The following is a 17398-nucleotide window of genomic DNA, read 5'->3' as shown; positions in this document are numbered from 1 at the left end:
AGTATCACAGAAACCAGTTATTTTATCTTCATTAGCCTTTCTTAAAATTGCTTGACATTCTGTTGTCAATTGATGGCAATTTAAATTGATGTCGCCACCAAAATCCTAATCCGTGTTTGCGTCATCCCTGACCTCAGGGGGAGCAGAGCATAGATCCTTCCACATTTTCTCCTTTGAAGGGAGAATAATAAGGTTGTTGTGATGTAAAACAAAACATAAAAATTACTCTATTAATATAATACTTAGTAAAATTAAAGCTAGAAAGTAGAGTTGCCATTTCATCAAAGTGTATACCCTTGTGACCAGTGATGCATTAGTGCACAACAGACTTAGCAGCATTTACAGCCAGAACGTTGTGCATAACCTTATACCATCTTAGACATATACAAAACAGAGTTCATCAGAGACAATTCAAACATCATTTTATTAAATATAAAAGATTTTTGCAATATATTTACATTTTGTTGTGATGATGTGCAGTCATTTTGTTCTCTGAAACAAATTTAACAGTTTGAGCCCTGAAAACAGTCGCACACTACAATAACTCAGCAGTACAACAAAGTTGAATACATAGTGCCATATTTTGCTGTACAAGAGCAGGAAGTAATATCTACATTCATTTTTTTTTCCAAGTAGTGAACATCAGAAACAATGCTTCACAGTTTGTGAATTCACCACCAAATGCGAATTGGTTAAGATGGCAGTGGGCGGGGCATCAAGACTTCACCATCAATCAGTGAAAATGTATCTCCTGGTTGGATGCATCACATTTGAGTGCTCAAAATGTACACCACCAAGAATCCAGGCCAAAGAGGACAGTATTATACTATGGGAGGCATCCACCTCCACTTCCTTGGAGCCCTGTGGTAGTCGTAGAAGGCCCCATCATGGAGATGGACTAAGTGAATGTTATTGCAGATGAAATGCATCTTTTCATGCTTGATGTCGTCCCCTGTGGTTTGTTGCCTGAGATATTCTTCTAAATACTTTTTGTCCACTGCTTGTCTTGCAGTCTTGTCTAAAAGGTCACAAAGTAAACATACACTAGTTCAAATACAAATGGAAAAATGAGCTATTTTAATACAATAGGACTAAAGCACTTAAATTTCTGTCCACTTGTGCACTGGAAGATCTGTTTTGTAGTCATAAATATGTTTTCTATATTGGAAGAAACTTAAATCTTCCTTTAATTATGGTAACATGTAGTGGCATTTTCCAGCAGGATGAGTGTCCATGTTCCGATGACAGAATTGTGTTACAGTGGTTTAGAAGCTCGATAATAAACTCACATTGCTGTGTAGTCCATAAAATTTGCGTGATATGAACCCAGTGGATCACATTAGGGATGCAATTGGTTGGTGGCTCCTTGCCCTCAAAAACTGACTTGTAATTTGTGAAAATTGGGTGAAGTGTGTAGACATACAGTGCCATGTACCTCTGGAAAGTTACCAAGGACTTGTTGAATGCATGCAGAATCGCTGCTGTATTGTTCCAAAGATGGCCCAGAGTGCTATCAAGCGTGTGGTTATAAGGTATTGGTTCACCAGTTTGTATCTGTCAACTTCTGATTGTATAATACTCAGTTTGTTGCCCGAGATATTCATCCAAATACTTTTTGTCCACTTGATTTTGTAACATGCAGCTGAATCTTTAAAGTCCAGTTATCTTAGTCTTCCCTGTTTTTCATTCCTCACTTCTACACGATGATATTTTCCAGAAGTACTACTGTAGAAACAGCTTGTATGACCTAAATAAATGTTTACACTAATGGACTCCTTAGCTGAAGAAGACTCCAATCACTTATGCTATTCTGCTTGTTTGGTCTCCAATCCACACAGGGAGAAAATGTAATACCCTCTTTTTCACTCATAATTTCATTGTGGTGTAGATCATATCGCAAAGGAGGAACTAGAAAGAGCCTTCTGTAAATCCTATCACAAATGAGAACCTTCAGAGTGTACACTGGTATAGAGAAGCATCTGTTGTGAACTACATATTAATACTGTCATTGGATAGCTACAAGCTCACAATAAATTAATATAAAAATCATCATCACCATATTCACAATTACCAAAAAAATTACCTAACTACACACATCAAAAAAAGGTTTTCAATCACGTCACTTCTGAGCATTCTGGAACCTGTACAGAAAATTGGAAAAGAGATCAACATAAACATCATTTCCATCCTTTTTATTGCTCATGAAAACCACACATTGTATTTTGTACCACCATACAGAGAGACCTTCAGAGGTGGTGGTCCAGACTGCTGTGCACACAGGTACCTCTAATACCCAGTAGTATGTCCTCTTGCATTGATGCATGCCTGTATACATTGTGGCATACAATCCACAAGTTCATCAAGGCACTGTCGGTCCAGATTGTCCCACTCCTCAACGGCGATTCAGCGTAGATCCCTCAGAGTGGTTGGTGGGTCATGTTGCCCATAAACAGCCCTTTTCAATCTATCCCAGGCATGTTCGATAGGGTTCATGTCTTAACATCATGCTGGCCACTCTAGTCAAGTGATGTCATTAATGTGTATGATGGGGGCGAGAATTGTCATCCATGAAGATGAATGCCTCACAAATATGCTGCTGATATGGTTATGCTATCGGTCGGAGGATGGCATTCACGTATCGGAAAGCCATTACAGCACCTTCAATGACCACCAGTGGCATAGGTCGGCTCCACATAATGCCACCCCAAAACGTCAGGGAACCTCCACCTTGTTGCACTCACTGGACGGTGTGTCCAAGGCATTCAGCCTGATCGGGTTGCCACCAGACATGTCTCCGATGATTGTCCGGTTGAAGGCATATGCAACACTCACCGGTGAAGAGAATGTGATGCCAATCCTGAATGGTCCATTCACCATGTTGTTGTGCCCATCTGTACCATGCTGCATGGTGTCATGGTTGCAAAGATGGACCTCGCCATGGACATTGAGAGTGAAGTCGTGCATCATGTAGCCTACTGCGCACAGTTTGAGCCGTAACATGATGTTCTGTGGCTGCAGGAAAAGCATTATTCAACATGGTGCCATTGCTGTCAGGGTTCCTCTGAGCCATAATCCATAGATAGAGGTCATCCACTGCAGTAGTAGCCCTTGGGTGGCCTGAGTGAGGCATGTCACCTACAGTTCCTGTCTCTCTGTATCTCCTCCATTTCCGAACAACATCGCTTTGGTTCACTCAGACACACCCGGACACTTCCCTTGTTGAGAGCCCTTCCTGGCACAAAGTAACGATGCGGACGCGATCCAACTGCGGTATTGACCGTCTAGGCATGTTCGAACTTCAGACAACAAGAGCCGCAGACAACACGAGCCGTGTACCTCCTTCATGGTGGAGTGACTAGAACTGATCGGCTGTCGGACCCCCTCTGTATAATAGACACTGCTCACACATGATTATTAAACATCTCAGTCAGGTTTAGTGACCTCTCTGAACAGTCAAAGGGACTGTGTCTGTAATACAAATCCACAATAAACGTCTATCTTCAGGAGGTCTGGGAACCGGAATGATGCAAAACTATTTTTGATATTTGTATTGAATGAACATAGGCCTGTTTACATTTAACACTACCGCTTGTTACACAGCTGATACTCAATCCTTGAATCGAGATAATTGTGTAATTTGCTGGAAGCATTGCTAATGAAATGTTTTTAAATTCATTTAAATTTATGGAGATTGCTGATTCTGAACCTAATATGTGATGAATCTACTTGACAATGTATGCTCCATACCACATACTGAACCCAAAAAAGTGAGGTAAAGTTTTCATGGAACTTGTTCTTGCAATCTGTGTTGCAGTTGTGTAAGTCACAGTTCAGTAGACGCAGATTTTTCACTGTGAACAGGCACCATTAAGGAGCAAGTGTAGTACACAAGTGAACAGCAGTGGGGACACTACAGCTCCCTGTATTACACTAGCTTTCATCTCGAAAGCCTTTGAGATTTTACCTAAAAGTTTAATTTTGCTTTTGTATTTGTGTTTGTGTGTCATTTTATGGTTGCCACTGATCTGTTGTCAGCTCCAAACTCCTCCAAAGTGTTGAATCATGTTTCCCTGTCAGTCAAATTGTATACTTTCTGAAGTCTACAAATGGACATTGAGAGTGAAGTCGTGCATCATGTAGCCTACTGCGCACAGTTTGAGCCGTAACATGGTGTCCTGTGGACATTTCATTTTTCATTCTTAAATACCTGATTATAAATTTTAGATGTAAAATTTGTTCCATGCAAGGTCATAATTTTCTTAACAGTCTGTAGTACACTTCTAATTGCTGATCCAATTGGTTTCCCATCCTGCCCTACAAAATTCTTTCAAGAGTATTGCAAATCATAGAAAGGAGGGAAACTCCTGTATAGTTGTTGGGGTCGGTTTATTCTCCTTTCTTTCTGGATTGGATAAATTAACACTGTGTTCCGATCTTCTAGAATGGATTCTGTATCCCAAACTTTCTGAAAGATTTAGTTTAGCTTTTCGACGTGTTTCAGCACATGGAAGTTTCCACATTTCAGCAGTTACTGAATCTTCCCTGGGGCCTTCTTATTCATCAAATCTAACAATATTTTAGATTTCATCCATGATGGGGTTTGTGATCTGAAGTTTTCCTGGCGTATTTCCAGTTTGAACAGTTATCAGGCATCCGACTGGGTAGCATCGTAATTTCTCCACAATATTTCGGCAGACATACACTCTGCCATCTTCAGGTGGTTCCTGACGAAAGCTGTGCTGTTTCTCTTGGCACCCTGTATATACTAGCCGTTACCCCCTCCACTGTTCCTCTCCTGGTGTCTTCGGTGCGGCCGGTGCGGCGGCTACTGGAGGTGGCGGGGGAAGCGGCGCCTGGGTCTGAACTGGGGTCTGCAGTCTCCCTGCTGCCGCCGTTGGGGGCCATGCTCGATCTCTGGGATCGCATCTTTCTCTCCAGGCTGAGTTCAAGGTTCCAAGCCTGACTATGTTGAAGGCCGCTGTCTTTATTGATTAGATAGTCCTGTAGTCAGATTTCGATGGCCTCTTTAGTAACGCAGTCCCAGAAGTAGGAGGATTGATAGAGTATTTTTGTTTTTTCATAGTCCATAGTATGGTCAGTCTTTATACAATGGTCAGCCACGGCTGATTTAGTGGCCTGGTGTAATTCGGTATGGCGCTTGTGTTCACAGCACCTCTCACTGTCTCCCCAATGTATGATTTTCCACACTGACAGGGAACTTGATAAACGCCTGGTTTTTGAAGGCCTAGGTCATCTTTCACTGAACCCAGTAGAGTCAAGGTTTTTGCAGGGGGCTGGAATACAAATTTCACACTGTGTTTCCCCAGGATTCTACCGATTTTTCTTGAGGTGTTTCTGACAAGCAGAATGCACGCCAATGACTTGTGTTCTTCTGTTTCTTCTTCGTGTTGTCTTGGCGCAGTCTGTCTGAGTGTGTGTCTTGTTTGCTTCTGGTTGTACAGGACAATCTAATTAATATCAACTTAGTCAGGCTTGGAACGCTGCACTCAGCCTGGAGAGAAAGATGCAGTCCCAGAGATCGAGGATGGCCCCCGACGGCGGCTGCAGGGAGACTGCAGACCCCAGTTCAGACCCAGGCACCGCTTCCCCCACCACCTCCAGTAGCTGCTGTGCCGGCCGTACCTAAGACACCAGGAGAAGAACGGTGGAGGGGGTAATGGCTAGTATATATAGGGCGCCAAGAGGAACAGCACAGCATTCGTCAGGAACCACCTGAAGATGGCAGTGTGTACGTCTTTTGAAATATTGTGGAGAAATTATGACACTACCCGGTCGGATACCCGAGAACTGATCAAACATGATGGGCTGCTTCAAGTTCATCCTGGATTTTGGCCTAGAAATTTAGCTCCTTGTTCCTCAGAATTCAACAGCTTTTTGAAATAGCTTGCTAATATTCCAGTTTTCTTGGTTATTTGGGACTAAGTTTTCATCTTCATTTTTAAAGCACATGTTAGGTGGTTGGTAAGTTTGGAAGCATTGTTCGAAAGTTTTGGAGAAGTTCCTGGTATTGTTCTTTTAGAGGTCGTCTTCAATTAGTGATAGCTGGTTCCTGCCAAAGTTCCTTCTGATGGCCATACTGTTTTCAATGTTTGACACCTTCATTGCTTAAAGCTGATAAAGCCTCCACTTCTTTTGGTGGAGTGCCATTTCTGCCAGGTCTGTTTTGTAAGCAGTAATGCTTTTTTTACACTGTTCACCCCATTATCTGTAGTTTTTGTGTCTTCTGAGTGATGCTATTTCAAAGGCTGTTTCGGCTAATTTTGTTTTGGTCTCCTTCCAGTGTTTTGAGTCTTGTTTCTGAAATTCTTGTTTCTTTGCTGTCGGAGTTTAAATATCAGTTTTATGAAACCTGTGCCCTTGTCCTGGAATCTTTCTTTGTGGAATAAATTTCATTTTTATTGTTGTTAGATAGTGATGGATATCTGTATTTGCACCGTTTCTAACTTTCTACGATTTCTTTTTGATTATTAAAAGATGTAGCTACACACTGACCTGAAATTATCATAGGTTTGTATTAGGTGATTTCCAACTTTTCTGTTTCATTGGGAGTTCTTTCAAATTTGTGGACCTTAATTTGAGGTTAAAGCCTGTGCGTAGTTTTTAGTCTTTCCCCATTTTTATTTGTTGTTCAGTGTGATGGATACTCTCAAACAGGTTTCCTGAAAACTTCCTTTCTTTTCCAGTGTGTGCATCGAAGTCCCCCCAATAAAATTTTAACGTTCCTCAATGTACTAGTGATTACCTGAAGTTTTCAGCTTCTGCTGGATGCCTTTTGTTGTCCTCAAATAATTATTTGCCCATCACAGAGTAATAATTGAGAGCCTTTCACTTAGAGAATAAAAATTCATGTATTACAATAATTCTTTTACTTTATTTTTCCAGACAGTGGAGAGGAAGGGCACATACAACTGGGATATCCATTTCTGGCTTGGGAAAGAAACTTCACAGGTAAGCAATAATAAAAAATTATATTTCATAATTCATTTTGTGAATGTGCATAATAACTTCGCTTCCAGCTTACAAACAGATTTAATAATACATCAGAATTAAAATACCAAAAAACTTGAAGTATGTGTGCAGTCAGAATACTTATTGTTTGTTCTGTTCTGAAAGACTGCAATGTGTATAGTGGTGGCTCCATAGTGGTAAATGTAAGTCATGCTATGAACAAATGATATTACAAAGCATTTATGTGTAAAACTGTCATGTGTTATCCAAACAAACATTGCTGTCCAGACATAAGCATACAAGCTGCAATAAATACACCGTAAATATGATGTGAAATTGCATGATAACTGCTTGATTATTGAAAGTCTTAATCAGCTTGTAAGGTCACAATTTAAATTCTGGAACATCCGTACATGTACCCATCCAGACATGACAGAGTTAAGTGTGATCTATGGTAAATCAGAATGTATTTGTTATGCATAGATTAGAGTTAATATCCTTTCAAGATTTGACAAGAGTCTGTAAAAACACCAGACTGCAGTCTTGTCTAAAAGGTCACAAAGTAAACATACATTAGTTCAAATACAAATGGAAAAATGAGCTATTTTAATACAATAGGACTCAATCACTTAAATTTCTGTCCACTTGTGCACTGGAAGATCTGTTTTGTAGTCATAAATATGTTTTCTATATTGGAAGAAACTTGAATCTTCCTTTAATTATGGTAGTAGTTTTCAATTCAATTCGTTCATGTCGAATACACATTAAACTTTTCCTACCGCATTGGACTCGCACCACCACATCCACATGCGTCTCATAGCTTAGCTGGACTGGCAGCTAAATTACTTCATGTGACCATCAAAACTGTCCTCAGTGAGACCATGGCCACTACAGCCATAGGATAATCAAAATATTGTGCTCCATCTGCAATATCTTGGCTCCTTGGTGCCACAAATCTTATACAAAAAGGATAAAAACACTGAGAAAATTATGAATTTTTCTCTCTTTTTACTTCATGTTCTTTGAAAGCAGTGCAAAAGCCCCTGTAATAAAAAGAGTGGTAAGCTTTTCCTTTTTCAGTGGAATATATTTGGTACTTAGATCATGAAACACAATCCATTAGTGATAACAAAGTAATCTGCATGAATTTATTGTTGTGATTTAGAGGATGCAGGTGAAACTGTCAGGTTTGTACAGCATCAGTAAGAATATCTGGGGCCAAAGGGACAGAACTTGCTTAATATTATAGTTACCCCATATTTTCTGCCATTGATAAGGAGAGAAAAAGTATATTGGCCAAGAATTTCAGCTGAGAGATAACACTGGTTTCCCTTTGGCATGTGGATGGTTTTCAGTGGTAGAGAAAAGAGCTGTGTCATGTGATAAACATCATTGATTCACTGAATTTGGATGTGGCTTACATGTGTACAGATAGGTGCAATGTCTTCAGAACTTTCTAAATGACTTTTATGGAATTAATTTCACTTATTATATATGAAATTATCAAGTATCATAATTACTGTTCAGTGTTGCCAGTCAGGTGAACTGTCACTTCAGCACATGAAAACAGGGGTGTCCACAGGTTTTGATTTCAGTAACAGATTTTCCCCACATATGTGAATTAGAAATTATCCCTACTCATAATTTTCTCCTATTTGTTTCCACAGTGCACTTTTAGTTACTAGTAAAAACTATAAACATATACAAGCTAACAGCGTAGTTACAGGAAAACCTGTTTCTGCATTTCCAGATTTTACGCTTTCCAAACATCTTGTCTCTCAAAACATTAAAAAAATTGTTTGAATTTCCAACTGCATCTTTGTTCCATTGGAATTAATACGTATTTTTTGCAGAAAGGTGAAAGTTTCAGAAATTCATGAATGGTCGCCACATTAATATGCCATGATGACTGCTTCATGTTATATGAGGCCAAAAGAGCACACACAATGTAAAAAAACGCACCTAATATCTGCTTCAGAATAAATCACTCTTGGATATAATGACAAACTGTCCAATGGAAATGTTTCCTTCATGCCATCGACATCATACTGGAAATTACGATGTCAGGATGTCGTGGATTCAGTAAAATCTTACACTTTGTCATTCTACTTTTTTCAACTCAGGGGGATAGACATTGTCACTGTTTTCAAAGATACTAATACCCTTTACACTGCAGCAGTTGATACCAGCAGAGGCACTGCCTAGCTCTAAATTTTCTTCATCAGTACAATTATTGGTACTTCTAATAGAGGTTTCAGTTCGACTCAACCTTTTCTTGTGAGATTTTGTCACAGGTGGTACATTTTTTGCTTCCCTTATTTCCATTTTCAGTTTTCATCTGTTTATATGGTGCAAAAACTTATGAATAGAGAAGTCATTCTTTTTCACTCTATTCACATTGCTTTTACACGTCATCATGCACTATATTATAAGTAAACTGCATTCGTGCAGTGCTGCTCACTTAAAACTCATTGTTGACTATGGAAAAATTGAGTGAACTTCATTCAATGCTGACAACACACTCGTACTGTAACGAGCAGCTGTGTTTCATGATAGTGCATTATAGAGATGTTCATACTCAAAATGTGGTGCTATTTGCAGTATTGATTATGAAGTTAATTAAATGAAGGCTGTTTCACTCGGTGAATACCACCCACTTGTATAATGCATAGGTTGGCTAGTAGTTCAAATGGCAGTTTTCTTGCTATTACCAACAAGTACAGCTTAGCAGCCAAAGAGTGCAAATGAACTGGAACATAACAAAACATGCTATTTTAAATTAGCACATGGCAGCTCTTAACCATTATTTGGAACTCGAATGTGTAAGTTTCCTTGTGAGTTTTTTGTCATGTAACTGTTTTGTTACACCAATAGTCATTTGAGGTTATGAAGATACTCATATAGTAATGTGGGAACTGGGAGAGGGACTTTCATTCCCTAGGAAGACAACATTTCTGAGCCAGAACTCTCATCATGGATATTCTTCTAAATGAGATGGTGTACACATGTAGTAATTTTGTCACTCAGTTGATCAACAGCTCCATTTCATTTTAATATATCTTATTAGTCATGCCCTGTGCCTGTTGACATGTAATCTTTCCTTTCTTATGAACTACACATAGTTCACAAGTACTAAAACCCCGAATATTCTGGCTGTAAAAATGTGAATTTAAGTTTGCATTTTTGTTTTAGGTACTGTACTGTGTTTAATCTTCAAAGGATAATGTCATTTGTAGGATTTTACTTAGTTTTTTACAGGTTTGTGTTTAACATCTATTTGCGACACAGTAATTTATTCTTTTAATGTTGGCAAGAACAAGCAGTGCATGCACCTCGAGGAAGAATGCAAAAGTGTTGCTAAGAATGTTTTTGTACATGTTGCAAATAAATTGATGGTTCAACTGCTTAGTCATTGTCACATCACTTACTATTGTTAACTTGTGGCAGGTGTGGGTATTGAAACAAAAATTTTAGTAATTTGTATTGATATTGCACCAAACTTAATTTCCATTTGTGAAGTATTGATATTCATGCGTCAGTATTTTAGATTCATTTATAAAGCTAAAGAAGTATGTCAGTGTACGCTTCAATTGTTTCACCAAATGTGCAAAGATTTTCTAACTACAGCCTTGTGTTGTTCGACAACATATGTTCACTCACAGATTCACAGAATCTCTGCATGCTGACTGTCATACTCTGCTATAGCTCTATAGATCCCTATAAACAATCAGTAAAGTTGCCAAAATTTATTTAGTTTGCCAAATTATTGTAAAAGTGTGCAACTATATTTGACCTGTTTATCAAACTTATATAGGGTCTGACGTGTTTGAGTGAAATTTTGACCGACGGCAGATCTGACAAAATTGGTGGACACAATGTTGATATGTAGTCTGAATTTTTAGGGAGATGTAGTTTTAATTGTGGTTTATCTGATGATATCATGAATTTCCATAGTTATTGAATTTACGAACAGGGATAAAAGCAAGAGAGCACAAGCAATTAGCAAAATGGTACAGAGGTTGCATCTTTCCCAGCCATATATTGTGTGCAGGATTATGATGATAAGAAAATAAATGTTACATGCACAGTATAACAAGTGAGAGTGCAGTAAAATGAGAAAAAATGAGAGATCTGTTCTTCCACAGGTGGTGTGTATGGTCCCACTGTGTGGTATTTCATAACTTTTGTTAGAGGGCCAAGTAAGAGAAAACACAATTTCCACAAAATTGTGCTCACCTTTTTCAGTGAAAGTGCAAAGTAATTGTAAGAAGTTATTAAAACTGTCCATTTGGAGAAAGATGACATAATCATCAGCTTCTGAGTTTAATTTTTCCTTAGAAGATTTTTGTGGGTATATTTATCTCTGTTTCAACCATTTCCTGGACCACATCTTGTTTTCTTTTTCTTCTTTATTCTTAGTGCTAAGGTCAATGCTTAAAAAGGTTTGTCTACATTGATAGTTCCCATTAGTTTAAAAGTACATCACGAAATGAACGCACAACACGACAGCGCCTTCAAAGTGAGGTTAAATCTGGCAAACTTGGTTGTACATACATACACTGCTTTAACGACCTGTGGATAGCATACAGTGAATTTGACAAACAAGTTTGATAATTACCGGGAGCCTTAAAATCGTTGTCCAACAATTTTCATAAATATCAACGAATGAAATTTTGTGAAGCAATTTTAAATTAACTATGCAACCTCCTACAAAATTTTCCATTACTCTAGTTCATTTTATAACTCACTGTACTAATGTTTTATATAATTTTTACATCATTTTATTGATATTTTAAGGTTGTGTTAGTGAACATTTTCCAGTGGTTTCGGGCCTGAGCCCATCATCAAATGTAAAGGAGAGTTCGTTGTGAAGACAAATGTAAAACATAACAAGAAATCAATGCTACCGCCTGACAATTGACTTGGGCCCAAAACTAATAATAGTTCAATAAAATCATTCCTAAAAAAACTTGTGGCTGGTTGCACTAGTTCTTACAGTGCAGTGTACTAAACAGCTGTGGTGGTCTCCAACTGTAATTGACAAAATAATCCCAGTTATATGTAGAATCCAGGAGCTGAACTGTTGAGAATACCAGCAAAGAGATTCCATTCTCCATTAAATTTTTTGCTGATATTTAGAGACACGTATTTGTTGTTCCTCAGTGTGCTACACTTTTGTGAAATCCCATCTCGAGGGGCTAGACAGTTCAACTAAAGGTTGTTCAGTGTGTAAAAAAGAAAAAAAAAAGAAAGAGTTCAGAATTGCTCTTCTGCAATTTTAAAGTGTGTGTATTGATGGATGAAACCCTGGGTTTGAATCGCTAAAGTTTGTTGCGATTTTGCAATATAATAATTTGTTCTGTGTGACTAAAACTAGATATGTATTGAATCTTTAGTTTACATAGAGGCAAGTAACAACTGATATATGGATGATAGTTGTAAAGACTAAGTATCACCTCAAAAAAGTTAAATTACATAATTAATTTTTTTATAGTTACATGTTTGCAGTTGTGGTGCACATTGAAATCCCTATGCACCAGTACCACTAAAGAGCCAAAACAAAATGGCAAAGTCCATTGATAAAGAGAAGTTAAATGTGGTAATTACTTTTCTGTATTTCAAGGGTGCCAACACTGAAACAATGAAAACTGAGTTGGTGGAAATGTATGAAAACACCGCACCATCATGACACAGTGGTTAGGTGGTGCAGACATATTTCCATTGTGGTTAGGCGAAACTGAACGACAAAGTAAAAAGTGGCAGACCAGTAAAAAATGCTCTCTCAATCATGATTCACAGTTAGTTAGGATAAATAACATAGTGCCTTACAGTGTGGATACTACTAAGTGGAAATCGCTTAAAAACAGTTGTCCTGAAGTCCATAATTATTCTAAGAAGTTTACAAGAGATGACCTGGGATGAAATTTTAGTGGGACGGTCAATAAGTATTGGAATACATTTTTCCATGGTCAGTTTCAAGATGAAGAATTTGTTGAGTCATCATGGAATATTCCCACTTCATCCCCTGTAGTTTCATGAGGTTCAGATAGGTGTAGGTGCTACACATACACTTCAAATTGGCATCTGTAATGGAGGTGCATTCCAAGCAGAGCGGTGTCATTGAGTTCCGTTTGGCAGAAAACCAGAGCATCACAGATATTAATAGGTGCTTGCAGCGTGTCTAGAGATACCTGACAGTGAACAAAAGCATGGTGGGTGTTGGACGAAGTGTCTGTCATCTCAACAAGGTCGCACAAACCTTTCAGATCTCCCGCATGCCAGCCAGCTGGCTGGAATGTGCAGACACTCATTTTATGTGATCATGACAATGGTCTTCTGGGTGAAGGGGCTATTCTGTTTGATGTCCTGCATTATGGTGCAACAATCAACTCTAAAGTGTGTTGTGCTACCTGCAGGAAATTGAAGAAACGGTTTCAGCATTTCATTGCAACAAAAATACAAACGAACTTGTCCTTCTCCATGACAATGCGAGGCCTCGCACAAGTCTGTGCACCAGATAGGAGCTCATAAAACTTCATTGGACCTACAGCTTTGCCCACCCTATTGCACCTTCAGACTTCCATCTGTTTGGTCCAATGAAGCATGCACTCTGTGGGAATCAGTTATGATGATGATGATGATGATGATGATGCAGTAAGGCATTGGCTCCGATGTCGACCAATAGAGTGGTACAATGCTGGCATACGGGCTTTCCCCCACCCCCGTCCCCTTTGCCCCCCTGGAAGGTGGCGTAAGGCCATTGTTTTGAATGGAGATTATGTTGAAAAAGAGGGTTTTGTAGCCAAATGAGTGGGGAATAATACGGTGTATTGGAATACTGAATAAAATGAACCAACTTTCAGAAAAAAAATTTTAGTTATTTATTGACTGTCCCTCATGTGATGAACCAAATGCTAACATATTTAATCTAGTCCACGATAAATTCATATCCTTATGTGAAAGTAGCTCCCAGCATAAGGTAATCAAAAAAGACATCAAACAACCATGTACAAAAAAAGAGGTATCACTATAGGCATTAAGTATCTAGTGATAGGAAAAGGAAAATGTATCTTTTGGCAAAAACAAGTAGGGATCCTGCAGTAGTTACACACTACAAAAACTACTCAAAATTACTAAGAAAATTTATTAAAAACTCAAGTAACATGGACATTGTCAGAACTGGGTAATTCCAACAAGACTTCAGGCTATATGGAATGTAGTGAAGCTAGACACATGACCAGCCACAGAACAAGATAACATCACTATTGAACTGAATGGACGAGCTATAAATTAGTCATAGGTAGCAAATATATTTAATAATCATTTCTTAAGTGTAGTAGAGAGCCTAGGAACAAAAAGTTAGAGAAAAATCACAGCACTATGTTTAAAAACCAGCTTTCATAAAATTCATTCATATGAATGTATCAACTATTCTCCTTCCGAAATTAAGAAAATCATACGTTCTCTCAAAAATGAAACCTTATGTGGTTTTGATGGTGTTTCCAATAGAGTACTAAAGATTTTTCCCCATACAATAAGCCCAGTCTTATTTGAACTGTGTGTAGGAAATGCGGTACACCTTTGAAGTATGTGTAAGAAATACGGTACCAGTGGAAATGCATACATAATAAACAGTACATGGACTGTGGTAAACAAATACTTCATTTGCTGGACAAAATTAAGTCATGGTCTAAACCAGTAGGAGGTTCAACACATACTAAACCATCACTCTGCTGCACAGGGCAGTGATGTGTATTTTGTCAGTCAGAGGTGACGTATAGTCGAGAAGTCACCCCAGAGCCACCCCTCTCCCCTGTCCCCCATAGTGTGGAGCACAGGGGAAGGGGAAGCATTGCAAGGTGATGAGGTCTATGCAGTGATCTGTGTTGGGGCAACGGCTGCAGTGGTGCCAGAGATCTCGTAGTCTCTGAGGAGGCTGGAGGGCACGTCCATAGTGGGAAGTAGCCAGTACCAGTGTGCTGTCCATGGTAGCAGCCTCAGCAGTGGGTGTCAAGGGTGAAATGGCTGACAATGTATTTCTGTTGTCGACTGAAGCTAGGACAGTCATGCCATAAACCGGGGTGATTTTTGAGGGAGCCCTCAGTAGTGAGATAGTACATCAATTCTGCCATGTCTGCATCAGCCGGTATAGTCAAGGTAAGGTGGTAACGGTGCAAAGTCATGCTTGCTCCATATTTCCTGTCTTCATATTGCATGAAGATGACCACGTTTTCATCATAGAGCATGACAGATATATCCTCTAGGAGAAAGTTGAGAGGTTGAACTGCAGTGTAGAAAGGGGTAGAAGATGGTTGGTCGGTTGCAGGGCTAAATGGCAGCTACAGAGACCATTCTGCAGTGGTCCAAGCTGGCTTCAATCTCTTAACATACACTGTCGATCATTTGCCCGATCTTGATGATAAATGTGTTCATGCTGCAATGAGGGCCTATACATGACGGGTGCAGGGTGTGCATCACCACATACGAGCAGGGGGCAGATCCTTATGGTCGAAGACCCAAGCCATTGCACGGTGTGAAAGGGGGGGAGGGGGGGCATGGGCTTGGTATATGCAGGTTCTGTATGTGGCGTCTGATGTGGGCAACTAGATCTGGCAGATCACAATCGATGGGGGCTGTAGACTGTACGACAAAATTGGCAGAAAGGGATAATGTCTCGCTGTACAGGATCTCTACTTAAGTTACATCAAGGTCTTCCTTATGGGTGGTGTGGACAATACTCAATGGAAGGGCTTTGGTCCGTGATTCAGGATGGCACATTAGCACCACTTTTAACGTGCAGTACAATCTTTCAATGAAACTGTTAGACTGTGGGTGATAGGCGGTGGTATGGAAATGGTGGGAGCTGCAAAGATGACACAGTTCATTGAATAGAGGAGACTCAAATTGTTTGCCCTGCTCCATAGTGAGTGACATAGGGCAGCTGAAACTTGCAATCCACAAGTTGATAAAAACTTCGGCAACAGCCTCGGCTGATATATCAGCAGAAGATGCAGCCTTGACACATTACATAACTCTCTCGATCAATGGTATAACGTAACACTGTCTATCAAGAGACTGGAAGTGGTCTTACTACCTCCATGTGCATGTGTTGGAACCTCCCCTTGGGGTCCTGGAATTTGCCAACTGGAGCTGAGCATGGCAGGGGATGCATGCTTCGATCTATGTGGCACAGTCTTTCTACACGAGACTGTATGAAACATTGTCACTGAACAAACATAGGGTGATACCCTACGGTGAGGGAGATTGTGGATGAGGATGAACATTTGTTTTCGAAAAGGTTTCGGGACAACTGGTCGGATCTGGTCACAGGGCGTGTCACATCAAACCGGTTTGGTGAAGCCAGGGAAGGTATGTTGCTCAAGTTTGAGGACTGTGTTGGGGGTCACAAAAGAGGTTCTGTAAGTCTTGATCTGGTTGTAATAGAGCTGGCCAGAGAGTGGTGACAAGTGACAGAAAGGTCTGAAAGGTGTAGTGATTAGTCTTTGGTATGTTCTCTTTTGCCATGGGAATCTGCATGTATGCTATTATAAAGTCAGTAACACTGAATATTTTGGTGCCAACTAACATTTGGTCAAAGTCCTGGATAATTGTCTCCAATATTTTGGTGATTGAGCCACCAGTTGTTGTCACACAGGTGCCATTATTTGTCTTTCTTTAAAACAAGTTTTATTGGGGACACCCAGGGACTGGCCAATAGGCAGACAATGCCTACCTCCATTAGTTTGTCCATGGCAGCCTCCGACGCTCTAAGTTTGTGGGGAGGGAGGCATCATGGCCTACTTCAGACAGGCAGGCCAGGTGTAGTGTTCATACGATGAACAGTACCATTGCAAACAAAAAACTGCATATGGCCCGATAATGGGTGCACATCTGTGGCCAGAAACACAGTGTTGTGGAGCAGGGTCACTGGGCAGAGCAGTGGGTATGCTGTCTCCAAAGAGGCAGACATGTGGCATGGCTGTTGTGAACATTGTACGACAACAAGGTTGTGCTTTGCAGCATGAAGTGATGCTGCAGTGTCAACAGCATGCTGCCGAAGATAGATGTTTTTGCATCTTATGATGTCATTTGTCGTGCATGGCAAAGAATAGTTGGCCATCAGAAAGTGAAGCTTGCTGAAGAGTGCTGAGCTCTTTAGGTGATGGTCTAGTAGTGTATCTCCATGTGATGAAGAGGGAGGTGGACAGGAATGTTTGGTGAGAACTTCACTGATAACCCCAATGATTGGCTGCTGACCATCACGGCATAATAACAAACTGCAGGCAAGGTCAGGAAGCACGTGATAGTGATGCAGAAAGTCTGCTCTCAGGACCGGCTCGACTGTCTTTGCAACAAGGAAGGTCCAGTGCATGTGACTGCCTGTGTCAAAGTCCAAAGTGATTGAGGTGGTGCTGGCAACTGTGATAAG

At 39.9% G+C, this 17398-nt stretch overlaps 1 protein-coding gene across 3 annotated transcripts in view; it reads left to right on the top strand.

Annotated features, from left to right (window-relative positions):
- Positions 1-17398, top strand: part of LOC124721660 (gelsolin, cytoplasmic) — a 305692-nt gene that overhangs the window by 189002 nt on the left and 99292 nt on the right. For all 3 annotated transcript variants that reach the window (XM_047246729.1, XM_047246728.1, XM_047246730.1), the window contains exon 3: positions 6904-6969. In XM_047246729.1, coding sequence (XP_047102685.1) covers positions 6904-6969 — 66 coding nt within the window. The remainder of the gene's footprint in view (positions 1-6903; positions 6970-17398) is intronic.

The sequence above is a fragment of the Schistocerca piceifrons genome, chromosome X (genome assembly GCF_021461385.2).
Source record: "Schistocerca piceifrons isolate TAMUIC-IGC-003096 chromosome X, iqSchPice1.1, whole genome shotgun sequence".
NCBI lineage: Eukaryota > Metazoa > Arthropoda > Insecta > Orthoptera > Acrididae > Schistocerca > Schistocerca piceifrons.
This window is presented reverse-complemented; position numbering and strand designations above follow the sequence as displayed.